The sequence below is a fragment of the Diabrotica undecimpunctata genome, chromosome 5 (genome assembly GCF_040954645.1).
Source record: "Diabrotica undecimpunctata isolate CICGRU chromosome 5, icDiaUnde3, whole genome shotgun sequence".
Classification (NCBI taxonomy): Eukaryota; Metazoa; Arthropoda; class Insecta; order Coleoptera; family Chrysomelidae; genus Diabrotica; species Diabrotica undecimpunctata.
The window spans coordinates 97,397,098-97,419,482 of record NC_092807.1 but is presented as its reverse complement, the minus strand read 5'-3'; the positions used below and the strand labels follow the sequence as shown (position 1 = coordinate 97,419,482).

The window sequence follows — 22,385 nt, the reverse complement described above, 5'->3', positions numbered from 1 at the left end:
TGCTTGTATATTTCTTCGGTGTTGCCGTATCAAATTTTATTAATTTTTGGTCTAGACGTTGTTGGTATATTTCTCTTATTGATTGTTCTTGGAGTAGTTCTATATTGTATTATTTTTCTCTTATAGTGTTCAACGGTTCTTCTGTAGAGGGGGTCTTTTTATGTTTCCAATTAATGCCCATTTTTGCTCTCAGTAGTTTATGATCCGTTCTACATTCTGCTCCTCTTACGACTCGCAAATCTTTGATCTTTATTGTGGTATCTTGTTTGATTATTATGTAGTCTATTATCGATTTCAGCTTTCGTGTTTCTTGCGTCCCTGTATATTTATGAATATTTTTTTTGTCTGAAGAATCCGTTGGTGATTTTTAGGTTGTTTAGTTTGCATAATTCAATCAGACGTTCTCCGTTATCGTTTTGTCCATCCTCTCCAAATTTCCCCACTACTTTTCTGGATCGTTCTCGATCAGACGCTCTTGGTTCTTCCGCCCTCTTGACCATTGTGATTTTTCCAGCCATCCTCTGCTCTCGAGACCGTTGACCGATTTTCAGGTCAGCTGGGTCAGCTGAACCCTGGTTTTTTTTAGAGGTTTTACTCCTCTATCCCTCCTCTTTTATCCGGGCTTGGCATCCAGGCAGAGTTCTAATATTAATACTTGCAAAAAAAAATAAACTGAATATAACATCATATTAAGTTAAAATTAGAAAACATGTGAAAGTATCGAGATGACTTTGAATTTAGTTGTCGGTAGTACGTTAAAAATAAATTTTTAATGTAGTAAACACCACGTGCGAACTATGCGATAACTGAAACCGAGAAGGCATGATTTTATCTCCTATAAGGAAATCAAACAATGTAATCTACCACTTACAAAGGAAATTGTTTATATGTATAAACATCTCTTGAGAAGTCTATCAATGTAAGATTATGCTACCTTATACGAAGTGTTTTACGAGGTATGACTAATTTTATTTTGAAACACTACTGTCCGATATACCCTAATATATATTTATAAATAACAAAATAAACGTTTTGTTTAGTACAAATTTTTGACATCATTTTATTGAAACTACGAGATTTTGTGGATAAAATATTAAGTAATATAATATGGTTTTCCATAAATTGATTTTGGGAAAAATCAATTCTATGGAATTGATTTTTTTCGACGAGAAACGACTTCTATGGAAAATTGATTTTCCATAGAAGTCTATTTTTCTGCTGGACTCACCTTGTATCAATATTCACGATATGCTGAGGTTGCAAATCTTGTGCTTAATTTTTTATTTAACAATATCTAGGAAAAATCGAAAATTTTTGCTTTTACGCCTATATTTTCGTTTCTTAATTTTACATGATATTTGTCTAGTTGTAAAATAAAAATTTAATGTTTGTTTAAAAACTAGGGCAAAAAAGTGCAAGAAATTGAATTTTTTATTTAAAATTTTCCGATCTCTTACACCTAACTTTTATAGGTAATGGATTTTGACAAGAGCTATGTAAATACCAGGTAAACTTGTGTACTGCATCAGCATGACTCATAGCTCTTGTCAAAATCCATTACCTCTACCCTTCACATTCCGCATAGAAAAACTTTATAATACGACTTAAACGTGTGCTAAATTTCGTTAGGATCGATTTAACAGTTTTTGCAAAATAATTTTGCAATCCAGGGTCCCAAAAAATTGCAAATTTGCAAAATTATGCTTTTTTAATAAAAAAAAAAACAATACATTCGGTTTATTGGTTGCCGAAATATCTAGGTTTAAAGAGGCTAGTTTTTCAAGCTAGAATAGCAAGCTAGCGCTTTTACAAGCGCTAGTATTATTATCTTCATGTATACAGAACTAGCTTCGCGTGTAGGCTCGTAAGCTAGTGAAAAAGACAGGAAGCCAGTGACTTAAGCTAGGATAGTTTAATAGCATGGAGTTCTATTTTGTTAAGCTACTTGTATCCCCCTCTACTGGTTTTACTCCCCTGGCTTGTGTACCACCCTTCGTCTGACCGGCAAAAGCTAGTGTTTTCGAACAGCAAGTGCGTAGTCTCAAACTGTTTTATTTTTTCAAAGAGATAACCACGTGCTTCCAAAACTAATATGCCAAAATTAAGTGCCGCGATTAATTTAAAGTTTGTACAAATGTATCGTGAGGAAGGACGTCTATGGAACGCCACTATTCTATCATTTAAAAATAAGTCTGAATATCAAAAATATCTGGCATCATTCGTAAAATACTGACATACTCTTTTAAGTCTTCATTGTGAAGTTCTTCTAAAACCGGTGCGGATGATCCACGTTTATTCCTTTTTAAAATTCATGGTCTTTTCCAAACGCGTTATTCCAATAAGTACTACTACTAGTATCGATTCACAGCGTTCTCCGACGCCTTCTGAATCCTAACCGACATTCTTCTCTATTTAACCATAGGCCTGGAGGGATTTCTCTTTCCTCTAGTTCTTTTTCAATACCCTCTCTCCAGCTTCTTCTCGGCCTTCCTCTTTTTCTTCTTCCTTGTGGGGTAATTATTGTATGCTTGACTCCCATCATTTCTCGTATTCTCTCATTTGGTATCCGATCTCTTCTTGATTTGCCTGCTGCTCTTCTCCAGAAGTCCATTTCTGTTACTAGTAACAATTTCTCTGTTCTTTGTTTATTGGCCAAACCTCACTGCCATATGTGATTACACTTTTAAGTATGGTGTTGTATATGAGTTGTTTGTTCGCTTTAGATATTGTTGGGTCCCACAGAATGCCGTTCATCATGGATATGGCTTTTCTACCCTGTATGTTTCTGTATCTTATAGCAGCATCGAGTGTTCCATCTTAAGTTATCTTCATACCCAGGTACTTGTATTCATCACAGTGTCTAATTTCTACCCCATCGTCTAATATAATGGACTGCTTTGTCCCTCCAATACACATGGTTTCAGTTTTCTTAATGTTGACTTCGAGACCCCATTTGTTATATTATTCCAATAAACCTTCTGTTAATTCATGCAGTTTTCGAAGTAACTGTTTCAGTCAAACATTGTTTACTTTTAGAAATACATATTTACCATTTTCAGTGGGTTTGTTGCTCTATTGATCTCGCAATAGTACTATCTACTGGCTAAAAATTTCCTAGCCACATGTAAACCGTTCTAGGATCCGCCAAGCCAGGACAGTAACTTAGGCTAGGATCCCGAGATATCTAGCTTTCTATCCTAGATTGAAAAACTAGCCTCGTACTATAGAGACGGATAGAGGGCTCGTGTAACTAAATACCCTTGTCTCGTTAAGTACTGTTTGTATAAAACTTTTTGCGTCATGCACCTTGTGGCAACATGCGTAAAAAACAAAAAAAATCATTTTCGAGTAAAAAGTCGCTCGAAGTGCAATAGGAGGTGAGAGGAAGGGAGGGGGTAGCCCTTCGGTGCGCAAAAAGTGAATCGGCGAGTGAAAAGGACTGCTAATCCTTAAGAGATATATAAAGGCAAATAATTGAGGTATAAGAATTTTACGAAACAATGGACATTAAAAATAAAAATGCGTTTTCGGGATTTTCCTAATATTAAAATTTATATATAAGCGGTTGTAACTGTAGACAGGTAGAAAAGATTAGAGTAAATGGTATTAGTAAGACATTGTTGCATAAATTGTTTAGAATAAAAAAGTTGGGTAAATTGTTTTCTAGGCAGTCGAGACAATAGATTTCGATTTTGGTTATTTATTTCAAATGGTCTAGGACGACGTAGTCGAAATGAGGAGACAGAAAAATAGAATTGGCCAACGAAAGGTGGGGCTAAGATATGTCTTTTCTTGAAGTGATGTGGTTGGTCAAGGAAGAGATTTTAAGAAACTGATAGGAAAGAATACCGAGGGTTGGATTTGGAAAAAGACAGACTAGTCAAGGAGTTCGTTACGAGATTTGAAAGAGAAAAGGTGTTTTTGATTTCTTCGTCAAATTGTAAAAGCAAAATCGATATTGTTGTTTTTTACCAGTGACAGAAAGTGAGTAGTAAAAAAAAGTTTGTTAAATTTTGTGGTAGCAGTGCAAGCAGATACCTCCAAAGCTCACAAGATTATTTAAATACAAATTATTTGACGATAGGCTGTCAGGTTCGGAGAGTTAGAAGCAGCATCAGATGGTCAATTTTATTTTTAATAAGAAATAATTTCTTTGGGCAAAGATCGACTTAGGAGGAGAGTAACTGAACCAGAAGAGGTTGGAGCTTAAGAAGAAGCAGTTTCAAATTATACAGTAAATTTTCAAAAGGCATTCACTGCGAGTTTAGAGTAGATTAAAAATATTTTATCGGTGATTGAATAGAAACAGTGTTCTTATTAATTCCTAGAACCAGAGAGCACGTTAGAAACATCTGATCTGTATGTTGTAGATTTTGAAAATTTATGATATAACTTTGTTTTGTTAGAAAATTTTATGTTTTTATCTAGCAGGCATATTAATCTTATGTTAATATATTACGATATTGATGAATTTTACATTTGATTTTATTTGATTTTTAAATGGTCCTTATATCCGCCTATAGCGTCTTCAATTTCAATGGACAGGCCATGTATTTAGGATGGAAGAAAACAGGCTTAAAAAAAGAACGCAACAAATCTCCTTGGCAGTTAAATAACATTTTCCAATATTTTTAAATAAGATTTCACTTAATACATCAACTGGAGTAATTACTATTTAAATATGAATAAGTCACAATTAAAGGTTAAAGTAAGTTTATTGGCGTTTCAATTTCCACTGCAAACAATTTACTATAATAATATTTGTATTTTGAGAACGATTTCCGAAGTTTTTAACCTTTAATTGTGGCTTATTCACATTTAAATAGTAATTACTTTAAAATGCCACAAAAAAATAGCTTCAGATTTCAGAACAATACATTAACTGAGTTTGTCATTTTTTACTAAATAACTTTACACAATCGCACGAAGTATTAATAATTCATTTGATGTTATCATATCGTCGCTTGGCAAGAATAGTGACATAACTAAAAAAACATCGTTTTGCATAATTGCAACAGGAAAGTTATTCAAACTGTAATGATTATTAGCATATTACTAAAACATTGATATGGTGGTATGGCTAAAATACTTGATAGCTTATATTATGAACTTTAATTTGACATATTTTAAAATGGGTTGCTTTAAGCAGGTATGTTTCAAAAATTTTAAAAAATTAAAAAATTTTGACTTACGCCAATGTTTACCAAAAATTGTTCACTAAATTGCATATCCAAATTTTTCAGAAATAAATACATAACAAAGTGTCATGTAGTTTTAATTTATCAAATAACAAAACGTAACAGTACATTCAAGCAAATAATTCAAATAAAAAACAAGAATATGTTTTTAAAATTACAAGATAGGTATGTAACTAAAATTAAAACTTATCCAATTTCATTTAACTCTAAAGAAATAGCTTTTTAAAAATGAGTCTTATAAATTTGTATAAAATGAAGTGTAGAATCTAGGAATGGTATTTTTTTCTAACTAATTCCAATAATCCCTTCTTTTTCTTTTCGCATATTGTAAATTTTTGTTTGTAAACTTTCTGTAATGTCGGTTTGGCCGCATTATTTCTTACTTGCCTTGTTCTTGTAATATCTATTTTAACTTGTTTAAAAGATTGCGCTTCAAATGAAGTTTTATACTGAAAACAATTTTCTTCATCGGCAGCACACTTCTTCTTCTTCTTCTTCTTCGTCTAGCCATTCACGTCCACATCTGAACATAAGCCTCTTCAAGTCTTCCTTTCCATTGTTTTTTATTGTACGCTACTTGTAGCCAATTTTTCCCGGCAGTCCTTTTCAGATCATCTGTCCATCTCATAGGAGGTCTGCCTCTGGGTCTTTTGTGTTGGTATGGTCTCCAGGTTAAAATTGATCTGTGCCATTTGTTTAGATCGCTCCTAGCTACATGTCCAGCGTATTCCCATTTCAACTTTAATGATTTTTGCACCACATCGGTGACTTTGGTTTTCTGTCCTATCCATGTTTGTTTTCTTGTCCTTAAGTGATATACCTAGCATTGCTCTTTCCATCGCGTGTTGAGTGACTCTAAGTATATTCATATTCTTTTTTGTGATTGTCCATGTTTGTGCCGCATAAGTTAATATCGGAATAATACATGCATCAAAACTTTAGATCTAAGATGTAATTGAATTTGTTGATTTCTGAGTATATAGTTCAGTTTACCGAACGCTGCCCAAGCTAACTTTCTCCTTCTTTTTATTTCTTCAGTTTAGCAGCACACTTAATTACTCTTATTTCTGTGAGCTTTACTTGCTCTGCTTCAGTATTTTTTGTGTAGATCTTTCCCATTGTATCGGCTAAAGTCTTTAGGTATGTCTAAAAAATCGTCGTGGGTCAATTCATGAACTTGATACGGTTTTCCAGTTTTTTTAGCGTTTCGAATTATATTGACATACTGATCCGGAGTATAAATTGGTCCGGATTTAAGAGATTTTTGGGCACATTTTTCGATAACCGAATGAGTACTCTCCCCTTCATTTTGGGTTTGTCCTTTAATCAGAAATTTATGTTGAATAGAATTGATGTGATCGAAATACTGAACAGCGTATTTATATATAAAACAATGATATAATGATTTTTATTTTGACCACAGCAATTGTCCGAGTAGAAAATGATATCTTAACTTTCGCCCTATATCATTAGCTTTGGGTTTTAGATTTTCTAAATATTTATATATACATGTACCAATCTCTATTGCTCCACATTTTCCTTCAATTTCGTGCCATACAAACCAACCTGCCTCACCAGATTTTAAATTGTAAATCGTACAATTGTAGGCACTTATTTTAGATACATAGTAAAATGTAGATATATCTCCCCGTGGGCATGGAAGTTTAGCCTGTAAATCGCACACAGCGACAATAATATGAGGTTCGGTATTCTTTTTATCGTTTTCTTTTTCGGCTCTGGATAGATCCTTTCCTTTTAAATGTAATTCAAAACTCTGTCTTAGTTGTTCTCTTACGTCCCCTGTCGAATTTTTAAATGCTTCGCAGTCTTCACACTGGTCTTTCTTTGGATTATGGAAAGCTACATTAAATTCATGGTTAAAGATACGATACTGCTGCAGAAGTGTTACGACCAACAAAAGGATGTCTTTCTATGTTTTGTAGACTTTGAAAAGGCATTTGATCGCGTAAACCATAATAAAATGTTAAATTCCTTGCAGAGCATCAACTTGGATAGCAAAGATCTCCGATTAATTAAGAACTTATATTGGAGGCAGAGTGCCAAGATTAGGATCGACGATCATACATCTAGAAATATTAGTATAAATAAAGGAGTAAGGCAAGGATGCATACTATCCCCTATGCTGTTCAATCTTTACTCGGAACTACTATTTAAGCAAGCCTTGGAAAACCTTTCCACAGGAATAAAAATTAATGGAGAACCAATATCTAGCATAAGATATGCAGATGACACTGTCCTACTGGCTGATACAGACACAAACTTACAGAGGGTTATAGACCACCTTAAGGATGTTTGTCGAGAGTTTGGAATGAAGATCAACGAAAAAAAAACAAAAGTAATGGTGATCCAAAGAAAACAGAATATCCCCTTACCTATAAAAATAAATGGGAATATTTTAGAACAGGTAAACCAATACAAATACCTTGGCTGTTGGATTAATTGCAAGCTGGACCCAGAACAAGAAATTAAAGCGAGAATTGCTCAAGCTAGGGATAGTTTCTTTAAGATGCGCGTTCTATTCTGCGATACACATATAAATATTAAATTGAGATTAAAACTTGTAAAATGTTTTATCTGGTCTGTTCTTCTCTACGGAGTCGAAACATGGACTTTAAAAATAAAGAGCCTGAATAGAATCGAGGCATTTGAAATGTGGGTGTACCGTAGAATTTTAAAAATTCCTTGGACAGCACGAAAAACAAATGAAGAAGTACTAGCGAGACTCAATTTAGAAAAAGAACTATTGAGAACAGTCAAAAGAAGAAAAACCAGTTATTTAGGGCATTTGTTGCGCAACGAGAAATACTACATCCCTCAGTTGATAATAAAAGGCAAAATAGAAGGAAAGCGAGGAATTGGAAGAAAAAAATTGTCCTGGTTACGTAATATCAGAAACTGGACAGGACTTGGATTTGAGGAACTCTTAAGAACAGCTGAAGATAGACAAACGTTTGCCACCATAACCGCTAACCTCCATTGATGGAGACGGCACTTGAAGAAGAAGAAGAAAGATACGATTGTTCATAATATAATTTCCAAACGGTTGCCCCTGCGCTTTACAATCAGCGACATAGTCTTGGTGTAAACTTGTAATAGATTTGCTTCCGTCAATATATTCTCTACTCGTACTGGCCCTGCAATAATGGCTCTCAAGTTTTGGTATCGATTGTATATGTTTGCGTATACTTTCTTTTATGGATGCATCTACACATTTATGTTTGCCGTGTTTGCCCCGTTTGTCAGTAGATAATACACCGGTTTCATTTTGTGAGCATTTATCAATGACAGTACGGATGATTACCCTGATTTTGGTGTGGCCAACAGTTAATGAAAATGCAAAATTATTACCGCGATTACTCTTGTGGATTTTGTAAGAATATTGGGGTAAAATCTTTATTATGTGCCTCATTATAAATTCACGCTGCCTGTGAAGGTCCTCCATATCCCAGTAATTATTAAAAATTAATTGACGGTATTCCTCCGAAACATTTTTTATGCAGTTAAATTTGCAAGTTTCTTTAACTTTCTGTCTGGCATTTCCTGTTTAGTCTTCGAATTAGGCTTATACGATTTTCCCAAATTTCTTAATCGTTTTGCTTCTGCACGTTTTCACTTAATTGGATTTGATTTTCTTTTGCGACCTTTCGTAATAGGTATTCTTGAACTAGAACTATTAGATGAAGTTGATGAACCCGATGAAGAAGATGACCCCGATGAAGAAGATGAAGAACTTCGAGATCTGATTTGTTGCGGGCTATTGTGTAGTAAGTTCACGAATTTGGGTTTATTTTTTTCTTGATCACTTGAAACCACATAATTTGGATCTTTGATACTATCGTCGGAGCACTGCGACACCTCATTATCTAAAAGAATGTCTTCATTATTATTGTTCTCAATGGTATTGAGTGATTGCAAGACAGTCTTTTGGGCCTTGACCTACTTGGACTCGTGACTGGAGTAAGTATAGTATTAGTTTGATCATTTTCCCTACTATCTTCTAACTGACTTAGTTCTTCTAACATTTTTACCATCAGTTTACCTCTATATGCCATATTTAAGTCTGAGAAGTAAAATAAAAGGAACATAACTGATAAAAATATCAATCATGAGATAAAAATAAAATATAGCTGATCACTAATTTGATCAAATTAGTTCAATCAAAAAGTTTCTGATTTTAATCTAATATTTACAACGCTAATAAAATATCTGGCAGTAATTTACAAAATTCCTATATTTCATTGTAAATTTATCATAAATATTGACGTAGTGAGAAATATCTCATTATTTTACACAAAAACTTAAAATATATTTAAGAATTTTATCATGAATACAGACATAAAACGAAGTGATCCACTATTTTAGTTAAGGCAATACTAGAAATTAAGTTATTTTACCTTTAATACAGTGACACTTCCAAATACACAACTATTGAGGATAACAATCACCTATATATTCTCCGTTTAGCACAAAATATTTTGCGATACTGCAGTATTCACGAAAAATTCTAACAACTTGTTCAACTGCCCTGGCTCAACTAAATGTGCTTCGCTCTACGTGATAAACTTCGAGGAAAATTCAAGTGATGGTATAACGACATATGAGGGGTATAGTTTCAAAGTGTACAATCTCCATGTTTCCTAAATTTTCAGTAATCGAAAAAAACGGATAACCTATTTCATATGAACAATTAAACTAATTTTACTTTTCTATTACATTTATATGACAACTACGAGTTAATATACAATTTTTTTCTTTAAACTATTCAAAAATAACTAAGTAATTCTAGAAAAATATTTGGACATTGTACATTATGAAAATAACTAATGGAGTTTGTCCACATTGAAAATAACTTACGCACATCATTTATTAAACTTATTTATTTTATTGAGATAATACACATTTAATTATTCAAAAATAGTTAATTAAATGGAAAATCCATCATCTTCTTCGACGTTCTCACACAACGTTTCATCGTCGACAGTTCCATTTTCTGGTGCTGCATTGTCTTCGATGATGATGAATTTGTAAAAACTTAAACGGGAATCACTTTTCCAGTCTTCTCCAAAATGACAACATAATAAATTATTAACATCAACCTTTTTGTTGTTATTGACCACGACATTATATTTCGGAATTTTGGCAGGTTTCATTATTTCAATGTTCTTAGTTTTTTTTTTGTTATTGATTTTCCCACACCAACATCCGTCTTATAAGCTAACTCACCGCGGACTAACACTGTGCCTTGAGAGCTTTTAGTTAAAATAATCCTCTTCATTTTTGAGAAAGCAAAATGCCATTGTCCTGGAGCCTTAATGTGCTTGCTTGTTTCATTTTTCCAGTCATATATTGCGACTAATTCTCCAACCCAATGAACAGTACTATACTTTGAAAATATCTCCAGATATTCATGTGGTTTTAAAATTATCTCCTTTTTTTTAATATCCTTTTCGATATTTCCAAAAACCCAGTCTGGAGGCATGAAAGAATGTCCTCTCACTGGGAATATTACTTCAATTTTTCTAATTGTATCTTGTCTAGAAAACCAAAAACAACACATAGATATGAGTGTCGTGTTTTTGTTTTGGCCTCCGCATCCATCACACATGAGCCAGATAGTATGAATATCGTCTCCAAAATTAGCCGATTCAAGAATATAATAAATGCAGGAGGCAACCTCGTTCGAACCCTTCTTGTACTCGTTTTTGGGTCCAACAGAAAGAAGTGACATTAGATGGATTTAAATTACTTTTGGAAGTTCCTCTGACAACGGTAAAATTGTACATATAAAATTGACGTAAATAATACGCCTGTTGATCCGGAATCTTAGGCAAAACTTGATTTTTCTGACAGTCAAAAGAAAACGTTTCTACACCTTCATCCCGTTCTTTTAAAAGGGTATAAAATGCTTTGGACTTCAACGTATGTACCCTTTTTTGGATTTTTAAGTTGGCTTTCATGTCGTTATCATGGCACGCTTTTATTTTCTCAGTCAATTGTAAGCATGTCGAACATGCATCGGTTTTAGGAGAACCAAAACCAAGGTTATATTATGTATTAAAAATTTTCCTGAAATAGCTTTCTTTTACTGGAAGGTTTTCATTTTCTTTTAAGTACATTTTCCACATCGACTTTATATTCAAAGAAGACTCCAGATATAACCGTTGGCTTTGTCCCCGGCAATAATGAGATTTAATTTCGTGGAATTTGTTAATAAAATCCATAACAGCACTTTTTTTTCAAAATGTACTTTTCCAGCTTTCTATCGCCACCTCGATTTCCATTGCAGGAAGGGAAGTTCTATAGAAATTTTTTGTAACTATCAATTCGTCTCCTTGTTATACCCAAAACTTCCATGAAAGCTTTCTTACACACAGCCAACATTCTGTTTTCGTTAGTCAGAATATAAAATCGTGTTTAAAATGTTTTTGCAACATGTTGCGAATTTTTTGGGCGTTTACGCTGTATTGGAACTGTTTTGCAATATTTCAACAGAAAATTATCTTGAAATGTTTTCTCCTTCGTCGCATAAAATTTAGAGTGGAAACGTATTATTTCGTTCATTTGTAGTAACGTACATTGAAAAGCACCACTTTTGTGTCCACATTTCGGATAAATTGGGAGCGAATGTGGACTATACCTAAAATAAAATCCATGTTTATACAAAGATATACAAAATCCTTTGATGCAACTTACCTCAATTTTTTTTGCTGAATTCTTTTCCATGATGTGGTAATACGTTGTCTTTTTCGTGCTTTATTACTAGCTACAGGAGTAACATTTACCTCCATTACACGATTTATTATTTTAATAATTCGAAAAAATGATACTACTTTAATAAACAAACTGTGCTGCTTCACAAATCACATGCAACTAACACTAACATAAACATATAATGTAAAAACACAACGTTTTTAGCGCGAGATTTGTTGACAAGTCCGAACAGGATATTGCATGCTTTGAAATATTCGCCACTATAAACAAGAAAAACCAATTGGAGATTGTACTTTTTGATTTTAAATATTGGATAGGAGATTGTACGGTTTGAAAATTAAATGTCATTGGAGATTGTATGTTTTGAATTAAAGTCTAATTTTCTTCCCTCAAAATTTATTGGAGAATGACTATTTTGAAAAGAGTTTTTTTATTTTTACGATTCAGGACTAGAAACTCAACGTAATGCGACATCTAACTCATTTTTTCTGAAATATGGAGATTGTACACTTTGAAACTATACCCCTTAATATGCGCGCTACGTGGCTAAAAGTAGAACTACGCCTTGCTGCTTTATTCACGATAAAATATATTGGATTTTGGAACATTTTACTTATATAACTCGATTTTAGTAATTTTCTAGTTATGCCGTTATTCATGCCAGGCAACGATATATATTTACATATGCAAAGTTTTATTTAAATGAAACATAGAAATCACACATATTTTCTATAGGTACTCAAATAATAATCACCATAAGTTAAAACTTTTAATATATTATATAACATATTATTAAGTACGTTTTGTTAATATCAATACCAATTTCATATAACCGCCAGAAAATTTAACATGTTAATTTCCCCAAAAAAGACAAAATGCATGGTTACAACAGCAAATTTACTAAGATGTAAATTCTAGCTGGAAGGTCAGATAATAGAACAAGTGATGGAGTTCAAATAACTAGAAATTATATTATCTAGCTACGGAAAGCTTGAAACTGAAGTGGAAGATCAAGCGAATAGAGCAAACAGAGCCGCAGGCTGCCTAAATGAAACAATATGGAGAAATAAAAATATCGGGAAAGAAACGAAAAGCAGAATTTACAAAACAGTCATCAGACCAACAATGACATACGCGGCAGAAACAAGACCTAACACAGAGGGGACAAAAATAATGTTAGAAACAGAGAGATGAAAACACTTGGAAAAATTGATGGTAAGACACTATGGGACAGAGCTATAAGTACAGATATACGACGTAGATGCAAGGTGGAGAACATCAAGAACTGGCTAAGAAATGAAAGAGTAATGGAACGATTCTATAAGTCGAATGGCAACAAATAGAGTAGTAAAGACGGCAAGAGACGGTTTCCCAATAGAAAGACGATCAGTAGAAAGACCACAAAAACGATGGAACGACAACTTACTGGAGGCACATTGAAAAACAGATAGTCATGTCTATATAAAAAGAAGAATGAGAAGAAGTTTTGTTAATATTATAACATTAACCCTTAACCCGAACCATTGGTATAACGGAGCACAGCGAAAGGATAGTCTGCTAATGGCGGCAACAGTGTAGGTCGCATGCACTGTCCTTTTAAGTAGAACAAGCATAGTTCTGCAGTATCGTAGCGATCGATTTAGTGTTTACGTCGTAGTAACAGTAGTTTTCAAAACGTGTAGGTCTAGTAAGCCAGGTGTTTCGAATTGCAGTGTTTTTATGATAGGTCTAGGAGGCCACTTGTTACGGATTGTGTACTGATAAACAATAAGGCATTTCATATTTTTTGTATAATATACATAATTACTCTAAAAATGTTTAATTTTGTAGTAATAATGGATAGAGCAGAACCTAGCGGAACTGGCCGTAATAAAAAAGTAAATGTGGCTGACCCAGATTTTAAAAAGAATATACAAAGATTACTACTTGCCGACGATCAAGATTTATATTTATCAGAGCAAGGGAGTGACGAGAACATGAGAGAACTTTTGCAATTAGATTAACCGTCGAATGATTTACAATCCAGAACCGACTTTTTACAAGTAGAAGGGAATGTGAACATATTCAAAGGAAAAAATCGTTTTCAGTGGTAGGGAACGGAGCCTCCGAAAAATACAAGGATGCGAACACATAACATTGTCAGAGAATTACGAGGCCTAACAGCGGTACGCAGTACTCTGGGAAATAGCCCTTCTAAATCAGATATTTGGAAGTGTTGATGAAATGTTGAAACAAATTGTAACATGGACAAACCAAAAAATTATTATAATGAGAGAAAAGTTATCTGATTCGACTAATACATCAAACTACAGAAGCACAAATATAGTTGAGTTGAATGCTTTGCTTGGGCTTTTTATGCTATCTTTAATTATAAAATCTTCTCATGAAGATTTGCTTCAACTGTTTTCTAAAGATGTTTTAGGTCGGCCAATATTCAGAATGACGATGTCTTTGAAAAGATTTGAAATACTTTTGTGGTGTCTTAGATTTGACAATAGCATGGATCGCGAAGAGCGGAAGAAAACTGATAAAACATCGGCTATTTGAAATAATTTTATTAATTTTGTGACTAATTGCCAGAGGCTATACACGTTGTCAGATTGTGTAACTGTGGATTAGATGCTACTTCCATTTAGAGGTCACTGTGGTTTTCGAATTTATATGCCCATTAAACCTGCGAAATGCAGCATAAAAGTAATGTGCATGACAGATGCTAAGAGCTCGTATTTCTATAATGGATATATATACTCAGGGAAAGATTCGGATGGTGTTGGACTTTCAGAAGAAGAACTGAAGCTTTCCAAGCCTGCTTAATGTATCATTCAACCATCCAAACCAATAGAGGGCTCTAACCGAAATATTACTGCTGACAACTATTTTTCTTCAATAGAGTTAGTCACAGAGTTGCAAAAACGCCACCTCACGTATGTGGGTACAGTAAAAAAAAAATAAGCGAGAAGTTCCTTTGGAATTCCAGGCTAATAAAAGTAGGGAAATTGGTACAACACTCTATGGTTTCTCCAATGACATAACCTTGATATCATAAGTACCGAAAAAAATAGAGTTCTTTTATTATCCTCTATGCATCACAGCAAAGACGATGAATTAGGAAAACCAGAAATAATTCGATACTATAACAGTACAAAATCGGGAGTTGATGTTTTAGACATGAAGTGTGCCAATTATAGTGCAAACCGCCGGACAAGGCGTTGGCCCTTAGCCGTATTTTATACACTTATAAATATAAGTTCAGTCAACAGTTACATCCTTTATCTTTGTTACAAAGATAATAAATTACTTCCACGTTTTAAATTTGTAAAAGATTTGGCCTTTGAACTAATTTAGCCTCATCTAAGGCAAATACTTGAAACAAATCTTCCCCGAGACCTTAGAAAGCGGAGAGCGATTTTTTTGGGAATAAATCCCGAAATGCCTGTCGACAATATCGGCGACAATGTTCCAGATCATAAGCTTCCCAAAAGAAAATTGTGTAGTATTTGTCCATCATCAAAAATGAGGAAGACAAATTATAAATGTGTGCGTTGCTCAAATGCTATTTGTTTGGAGTGTAGTAGAAAGGTTTGCGTTACCTGTCTTCAAAATTAGTAGGTAGCTTTAGTATATTTTTTGTTTTATGTAGAAATATATGTTTGTTTACTTAATTACGCCTAATAATGTTGTTTTCTATATTACACATTTTGTTTTATGAAAGTATTATGTATAAATAAGTTTTTTTTGCTCGTTTATACCTAATAAACCCTTTAATATTTTGCTTTTTTCTTCAAATGCTACATTTGTTTTTGATTTATTTCAATTTTTACCTATACTGGTCCAATAGACCATATGTTTCGCATTAGCATTAAAAGTACTATGTTTTGGATTAACGGTTAAAATTATTCTAGTAGGTAAAGCTAACTATTTTGTTGCTTACACCACATATTATATCACTAGTCAAAATCACTATTTACAGTTTCTAAATGCTTTAAATAAGAAACAATTTATTAATTAGCTATACTTACGTGATTTTTTTAATGTCAATGATAATCTTACAAAATATATTGAAAGAAATAAAATAAAAAAGATCAAATCCATCGAATAGTTAAAGAATGCCAGATTATTCATAAAATCGAAGAGCGCAAATTAGAATATCTGAGCCATATTATCAGAAATGGTCAAAGTTATAAGTTATGGCTTCTTGCAACTCATTCTTCAGGGCTAGGTGTTTGGAAAAAGAGGTCCATGGAGAACAAGAATATCTTGACTTCAAAACTTCAGAAAATACGTCCACAATCGTAATCATAATAGTTAATCCTTTACGATTAATGTCACTTTGAAGATAACATGTTTGATAAATTCGCGAATGGACCATAAGGCCCGTATTCATACAAACCCAATTAAAAAAAAAAGAGAAAACTCTTTATTTTTATTACCTAAACATTTTGTAAAAAGTGAATGTATTCAAACAATTTAAACTTACCTGTTAAAAGACTGAAATCAAATAGTTCTGTGGTATTAGTATCCTCGGATCCTATAGGAATATCTCTCCACTTTGGAGAATCCAAATTCATGGGGTATCGAGTTATAAGAGTAACACTATGTCCAACTGAAACTAACTTTTTAAACAAAGGTTCGAACACTAGTTGATGACTTTTGCCGACATGGGGTGTAATGGCCAGAATTTTTAAACTATCACAAAATGTTATATTATAAAAGAGCGCTAATAGAACTATATTTAAAACTTTAGTTAGGTGCATTTTGAAATATTTTAATAAAGATATTAGTTGAAGTTTATATTTATCTCACTACAACATTAATTTGTATTCTTGTAGAAACCATAATAATATCAAATGACTTCTAGAAATAGTTCTTGTTCATTTGAACCGAAGTTAGATACTCGATCATCGCTGCCGCGAAACTCTGTGGGTAGTAGCAACAATGTTGCCAATGTTCAATTTCGTGCCATATACAAAATCGATTGATATCCATACAGAAACTGGGATCTACAAAGCATGAATGAAACTGAAAATATAATTCATTTAATCAATATACAGAATACTTTTGCTTTTGACAAGTCAAAAGGAATAGTGAAGTTATTACATACATACATAAAATTTAAGTAACTTTTTGTGAATTTAATTATGAGACCAAAGAGTAAAATATTTAATACATACTAACAATGTAACAAACGACAAACAGACATAAATAAAAATATAAAAACATGAAATATTGTCATAATGGACCAGTAAATATTCTGACCAAACTAGCAATATTGTGTAAAAGCTGTACTTAGGTATTCTGTCTTAACAATGTTTTAAAAAGCAACCAATTATTATTCCACCCTGTTCATAGACATTTTAAAAAGCAACCAACACTTGTTCCACCATTGTCACAAGTGTTTGACAAGGTATGGCACCAGAGGTTGCTCTATAAGCTGAGAAGTTGTTTATCTATTACACACTTGTAAAATCAAACCTTACCAATAGCCGTGTTAGAGTCAAATACGACGAAGAAATAACAGAACTCCAACCCATAACAGTGGAAGTCCCACAGGGGCTCCTGTTCTGTAGTAGCTCTACACTGCTGGCCTGCCAACATCGCCTACCACAACAACAGCTACATTTACAGATAATACGGCGATCTTATGCTCCAACAAGAATCCACACATCGCATCAGAACTATAAAATAACATACATGAAGTCGAAAAATGGTTAAAAAAAAATGGGGAATTAAACCGAATTAGCAAAAGTCAATACATCAATACAATCAATCATCAAGTCAAGTCAATACAATCCGTAGAGGAATATGTCCACCTGTATGTATTAACCTCGAAACAAATACCACAGAAAGATGAAGTAAAGTATCTTGGGATTCACGTAAATAGAAAACTGTCCTGGAAAAAACACATATTTTCCAAAAGAAAACACCTGGGTCATACAAAGCGGTGTTGAAGCCATTATGGACCTATGGGATAAAACTGTGGGGAACAGCGGCAAATTCTAATAAAGCAATTATACAAAAGTTTCAATCCAAAATATTAAGGATGATTTTAAATATACCGTGGTACCTATATCACCAATACATCGAGATGCAGATATAACTTATGTAAAGGAAGAAATTACATATCGAAAAAAAAAATTCCGATTGCGGGAACATCCAAAACACATAGCAAGGAATTTGGTGCAAATACATATAGTGCATAGATTGAAACTTAAAGTGCCTAGTGATTTAGTGATTTAGTGTGAGCAAACAAAAAGTGTAGTGCTAATAATGTAATATTTTAATAAACTAACATTAAGAGCGGTATATTAATGGACATGTTTGCCACATGTCTATAGTTTAACCGACATAAATATTACTTAATGCTTACTTTGTAAAAACTGCAGATTGTTATCAATTGGGGTGTTAAAAAAACAGTTTAAAGAACTACAAACACACTAAATACAAAAGTATAAAAACATGAAATATTGTAATAATGGACCGGCAAATACCCTGACCAAACTGGCACTATTGTGTAACAGATTTACTTAGGCGCTCTGTCTTTGAATAAATATATTGTTTTCAAATGTATGATTTGATTTTAAACTTAAACGATAAGTGTAAAGTTTTTACTTTATCTGGCAAAAAGTTATACAAACAACACAGTCGAATTTTTTATACTCTTTGTCAAACGTAAAACTTTGTGCTCTTATAGCATCTCTAGATCTTGTATAGTAATCATGAAAGTTAAAGTTTATGTTAAACTAACCTTTCTGGGCATGAGTTTCAATAAGCCTCGCATGTAAGTATATAGAGTGAAGATAGTGACATAATACCTAAACCTAAACATAAAAAAATTGAGATTTACAGATTTCTCAATACTCTACCCTTGCGAGTGTCCTCACTATTTTTTTTTTAAGTTTAAAAGTTCTGTCTGCCCAACAAGAGTCACCATAAACAGTTATTCCATACTTAAATGCCTATAGAACAGTGCAAAGTTGCACATTCTAAGAGTACTGTTAGGAATCATAAAAACTAGGTTGCGTCTTAAAAATATAGCTCTAGCAATTTAAGTAGTCTGTATGAGCACTGCAGCCCAAATTATCGTCTAGATAGATTCCTAAAACATTATTTTCTAAGATATATTTCTAAGGTAATTATAGAACGTTTTGCACTTTACTAAAATAAAAGTAAACTTTGTTTTTTGTCATTTTGAATTGATTATTGACATTATAATGATACTCAAGAACCTAATATATATGAAATTATTTTTCTTGCTAACCCAAACTTTTTTTAAAACTGGCAACGTTTACTACTACCGCTACTTTAATTAGATGCGTATAGAGATGGCGAATGCTCGTAACTGTTATAGCGAAATCGGATAATAATTATTAATGAATACCGCTGAGGTTGAGGTCAATATTCGACACGATTTGAAGGTGAACCACTGGATGATTGAACGAACCACTATTTTTTTAGCAACAGCAAAATATATCTGAAAAAATTCTACTTAAACCTAATAGTCTGCGTAGCAGTTCTCAACCTTTTTAAGTCGTGTACCACAAAATTCTTTTTATTATTTTTGGTACCACCTACCTGAAATAGGTAGCTATTTAGTTAGGTAATGTACTTTACTATAATTTATATACTTGCTAAGGAATGGATAAAATAAAATTTAACTAGAGTAAAATTTTTTTAAAGTTATATTTTTAGATTTTATATATAGGTATTTAAAATAACAAACTAATTAGTGAGACGGTTCTGCTTGAGTGATTCCACATAGTATCTGGTTCTGTGTTACTCAGATATAGTCGATGATCATGTTCTACATTAAGTTTGTATGTAAAAGGTACCCTAAGCCAGCTCCCCAAGAAGTAAGCCAACCTAGGGCGAGACAAAGAACCACACGATAAAAAAAAGTTGCTAACCTTCTCTCCTCATTTGCCTCATTATGAACTTGTACGCTTATTTGTGAATTATAATTTTTACTTACTTTCGTAATATATGATATAAAAAAAATATACTTGAAAATTACCTCAATGTTTTCCTTCAATGCCTTTGTAATTGCTGAGCAAGTTTCCATTATAATGCACTTCAGAGTCTGAGAAGCAATGGGGCAAGTAAATTTCAGGTCTTCCAAATCTGTGCCAGATGCTAGGCACCTCAGTGTGATACACAATCTCTGAGTTGGAGAGATCTCTATGCGTTGCACGCATATTTGCATCCTTCTTTTCGATGCCGGGGCGTACTAACTCGAGTAGATAATCAAAACTTTCTTGGTTCATTCTCAAAAAGTTCCTGTAGTCCTCTGGTTCTGAATCACGCAGAAAATTTATTATATATTTATGGATGAAGCAGTTTCTCATTTTGTTTCACTCCTTGGATCACCGTCGTTTTTTCTTTTTCACGATTGTGGGCAATCGGTGTTAAGGCGAGGAAGCCAAAATCTGTATTCGAAACTATTGTTCACCAAACTCAACAACAAGAACGAGACACAAGCACAGAACCAATGTAACGTGTAAACTGTACGTGGATTACTGATGAGAGGGTTTTTATAAAAATATTGAAGAGCTGATTGTGGTTGATTGAAGCACGCATCAATCAAATGACTTAATCATTAGGGTCTCCTTTATGTATTCTATTAACAATTACTTTTAAAAACAATGTCAATACGTGACTCATTGGTCAATATGGTGCCATGGTGCGATGTTCATTGCGCTCCTTTGCATTGGCTTTTTTGGGAAGCTGTATAAATGTCGATAGGAGCCATTCTTTAGGTATTTTATCTGTTCTTTCTCAATTCCCTTAAATTTTTACACTTATAGTTGTAAGTATTGGAATATTCAGTTTGTTTACATATAATATTTATTGTAATAAATTTACAGTTTTCTCCTGAAGAAGTCACAAAATCGTGACGAAATATTGAGACCTAGAACAAATAGAGTTTTATTTCCTACAGCGATTGCTGATACGATAAATATATATATATATATATATATATATATATATATATATATATATATATATATATCATCATCATCATGTGCAGCTTTATCAACCGTTTCCAATTACGGTGCAGCCTCCCTTATTTCAATGTTATTTTATGTTCTTATTATTATTCGACGATGTCTTAGTTATACGTTGTTCTAATAATTTGCGCTCATTTGCGCCCATATTTTTCTATCTTGTGCTATTCGAGACCACGTTGTTCCTGTTAATTTTCTAATATCATAATCCCATCTGAGATTTGGGCGCCCCTTTGGTCTCTTAGCGTTCCTGGGGTACCACATAGTTGTTCTAGTGGTCCATCTGTTATCTGTTCTTCTTGCCATATGTCCTGCCCATTGCCATTTCAGGGATTTTATTCTTTGGATTACATCAGTCACCTGGGTTTGCCTCCGTATCCATTCAATTCTTTTACGATCCCTCTTTGTTATCCCTAGCATACATCTTTCCATTGCTCTTTGAGTTACTTGGAGTTTCGACGTTATTTCTCTCTTTAATATCCAAGTTTCACATCCATATGTCAAGACGGGTAATATGCATTGATCAAATACTCTCTTCTTGAGGTATAGTGGCATTTTGGACTTGAAGACTATGGAATTTCGTCCGAATGCTGACCACGCTTGTTTTATTCGTCTGTTGATTTCCGGAAGTAGTGATCCCGATTTATGTATGAGCTGTCCCAGGTATATGTATTCATCTACTACTTCTAGCGAGGTTTCATTAATTTTTATTTCCACGTTGGCGATCAGATCATTGCACATTATTTTAGTCTTTGCTAGGTTCATTTTTAGGCCTACCTCATTGCTGGCTGTATTAAGGTCATTAATTTGCAGTTGTAATTCTTCAGGACTTCTAGCAATTAGAATGATGTCATCAGCGAATCTAAGATGGTTTAGGTATTCTCCATCTATACATAGACCTTGGTTGTTCCAGTCTAATTTCCGGAAGATATTTTCTAAGGTTGCAGTGAAGAGCTTAGGGGATATGGTGTCTCCTTGTCGGACTCCTTTCTGAGTGGGAAATTCTGGGGTATTTTCATATATGCTTACTCTAGCTGTGGCCTCTTTGTATATATTTGCTAGCGTTTCGACATATGGTTTATCTACTCCTTGGTCGATAAGAGCTTCTATGACTGCTCTTGGGTATACGGAGTCAAATGCCTTCTCGAAGTCTATGAATGCTAGCGCCAGTGGTAGATCATATTCTTTTGTTCTGCTCATTACTTCCCTTAATGTTTGAATATGATCCATTGTGCTGAAGCCACTTCTAAAGCCTGCTTGCTCTCGGGGTTGTGCAGCGTCAAGTGTGTTCTGTATTCTGTTGTTAATGATTTTGGTGAATAATATTTTATATATATATATATATATATATATATATAAATATATATATATATATATATATATATATATATATATATATATATATATATATATATATATATATATATATATATATATATATATATATATATAT

The 22,385-nt window shown here is 33.3% G+C and overlaps 1 protein-coding gene across 1 annotated transcript in view; it reads right to left on the bottom strand.

Annotated features, from left to right (window-relative positions):
- The window catches only part of LOC140441523 (UDP-glycosyltransferase UGT5-like), a 33,502-nt gene extending 16,668 nt beyond the window's left edge, over positions 1 to 16,834 (bottom strand). Inside the window, exon 1 of the mRNA XM_072532302.1 lies at positions 16,408 to 16,834. Coding sequence (XP_072388403.1) covers positions 16,408 to 16,684 — 277 coding nt within the window. The 5' untranslated portion in view covers positions 16,685 to 16,834. The remainder of the gene's footprint in view (positions 1 to 16,407) is intronic.
- Positions 16,835 to 22,385: the final 5,551 nt, after the last annotated feature.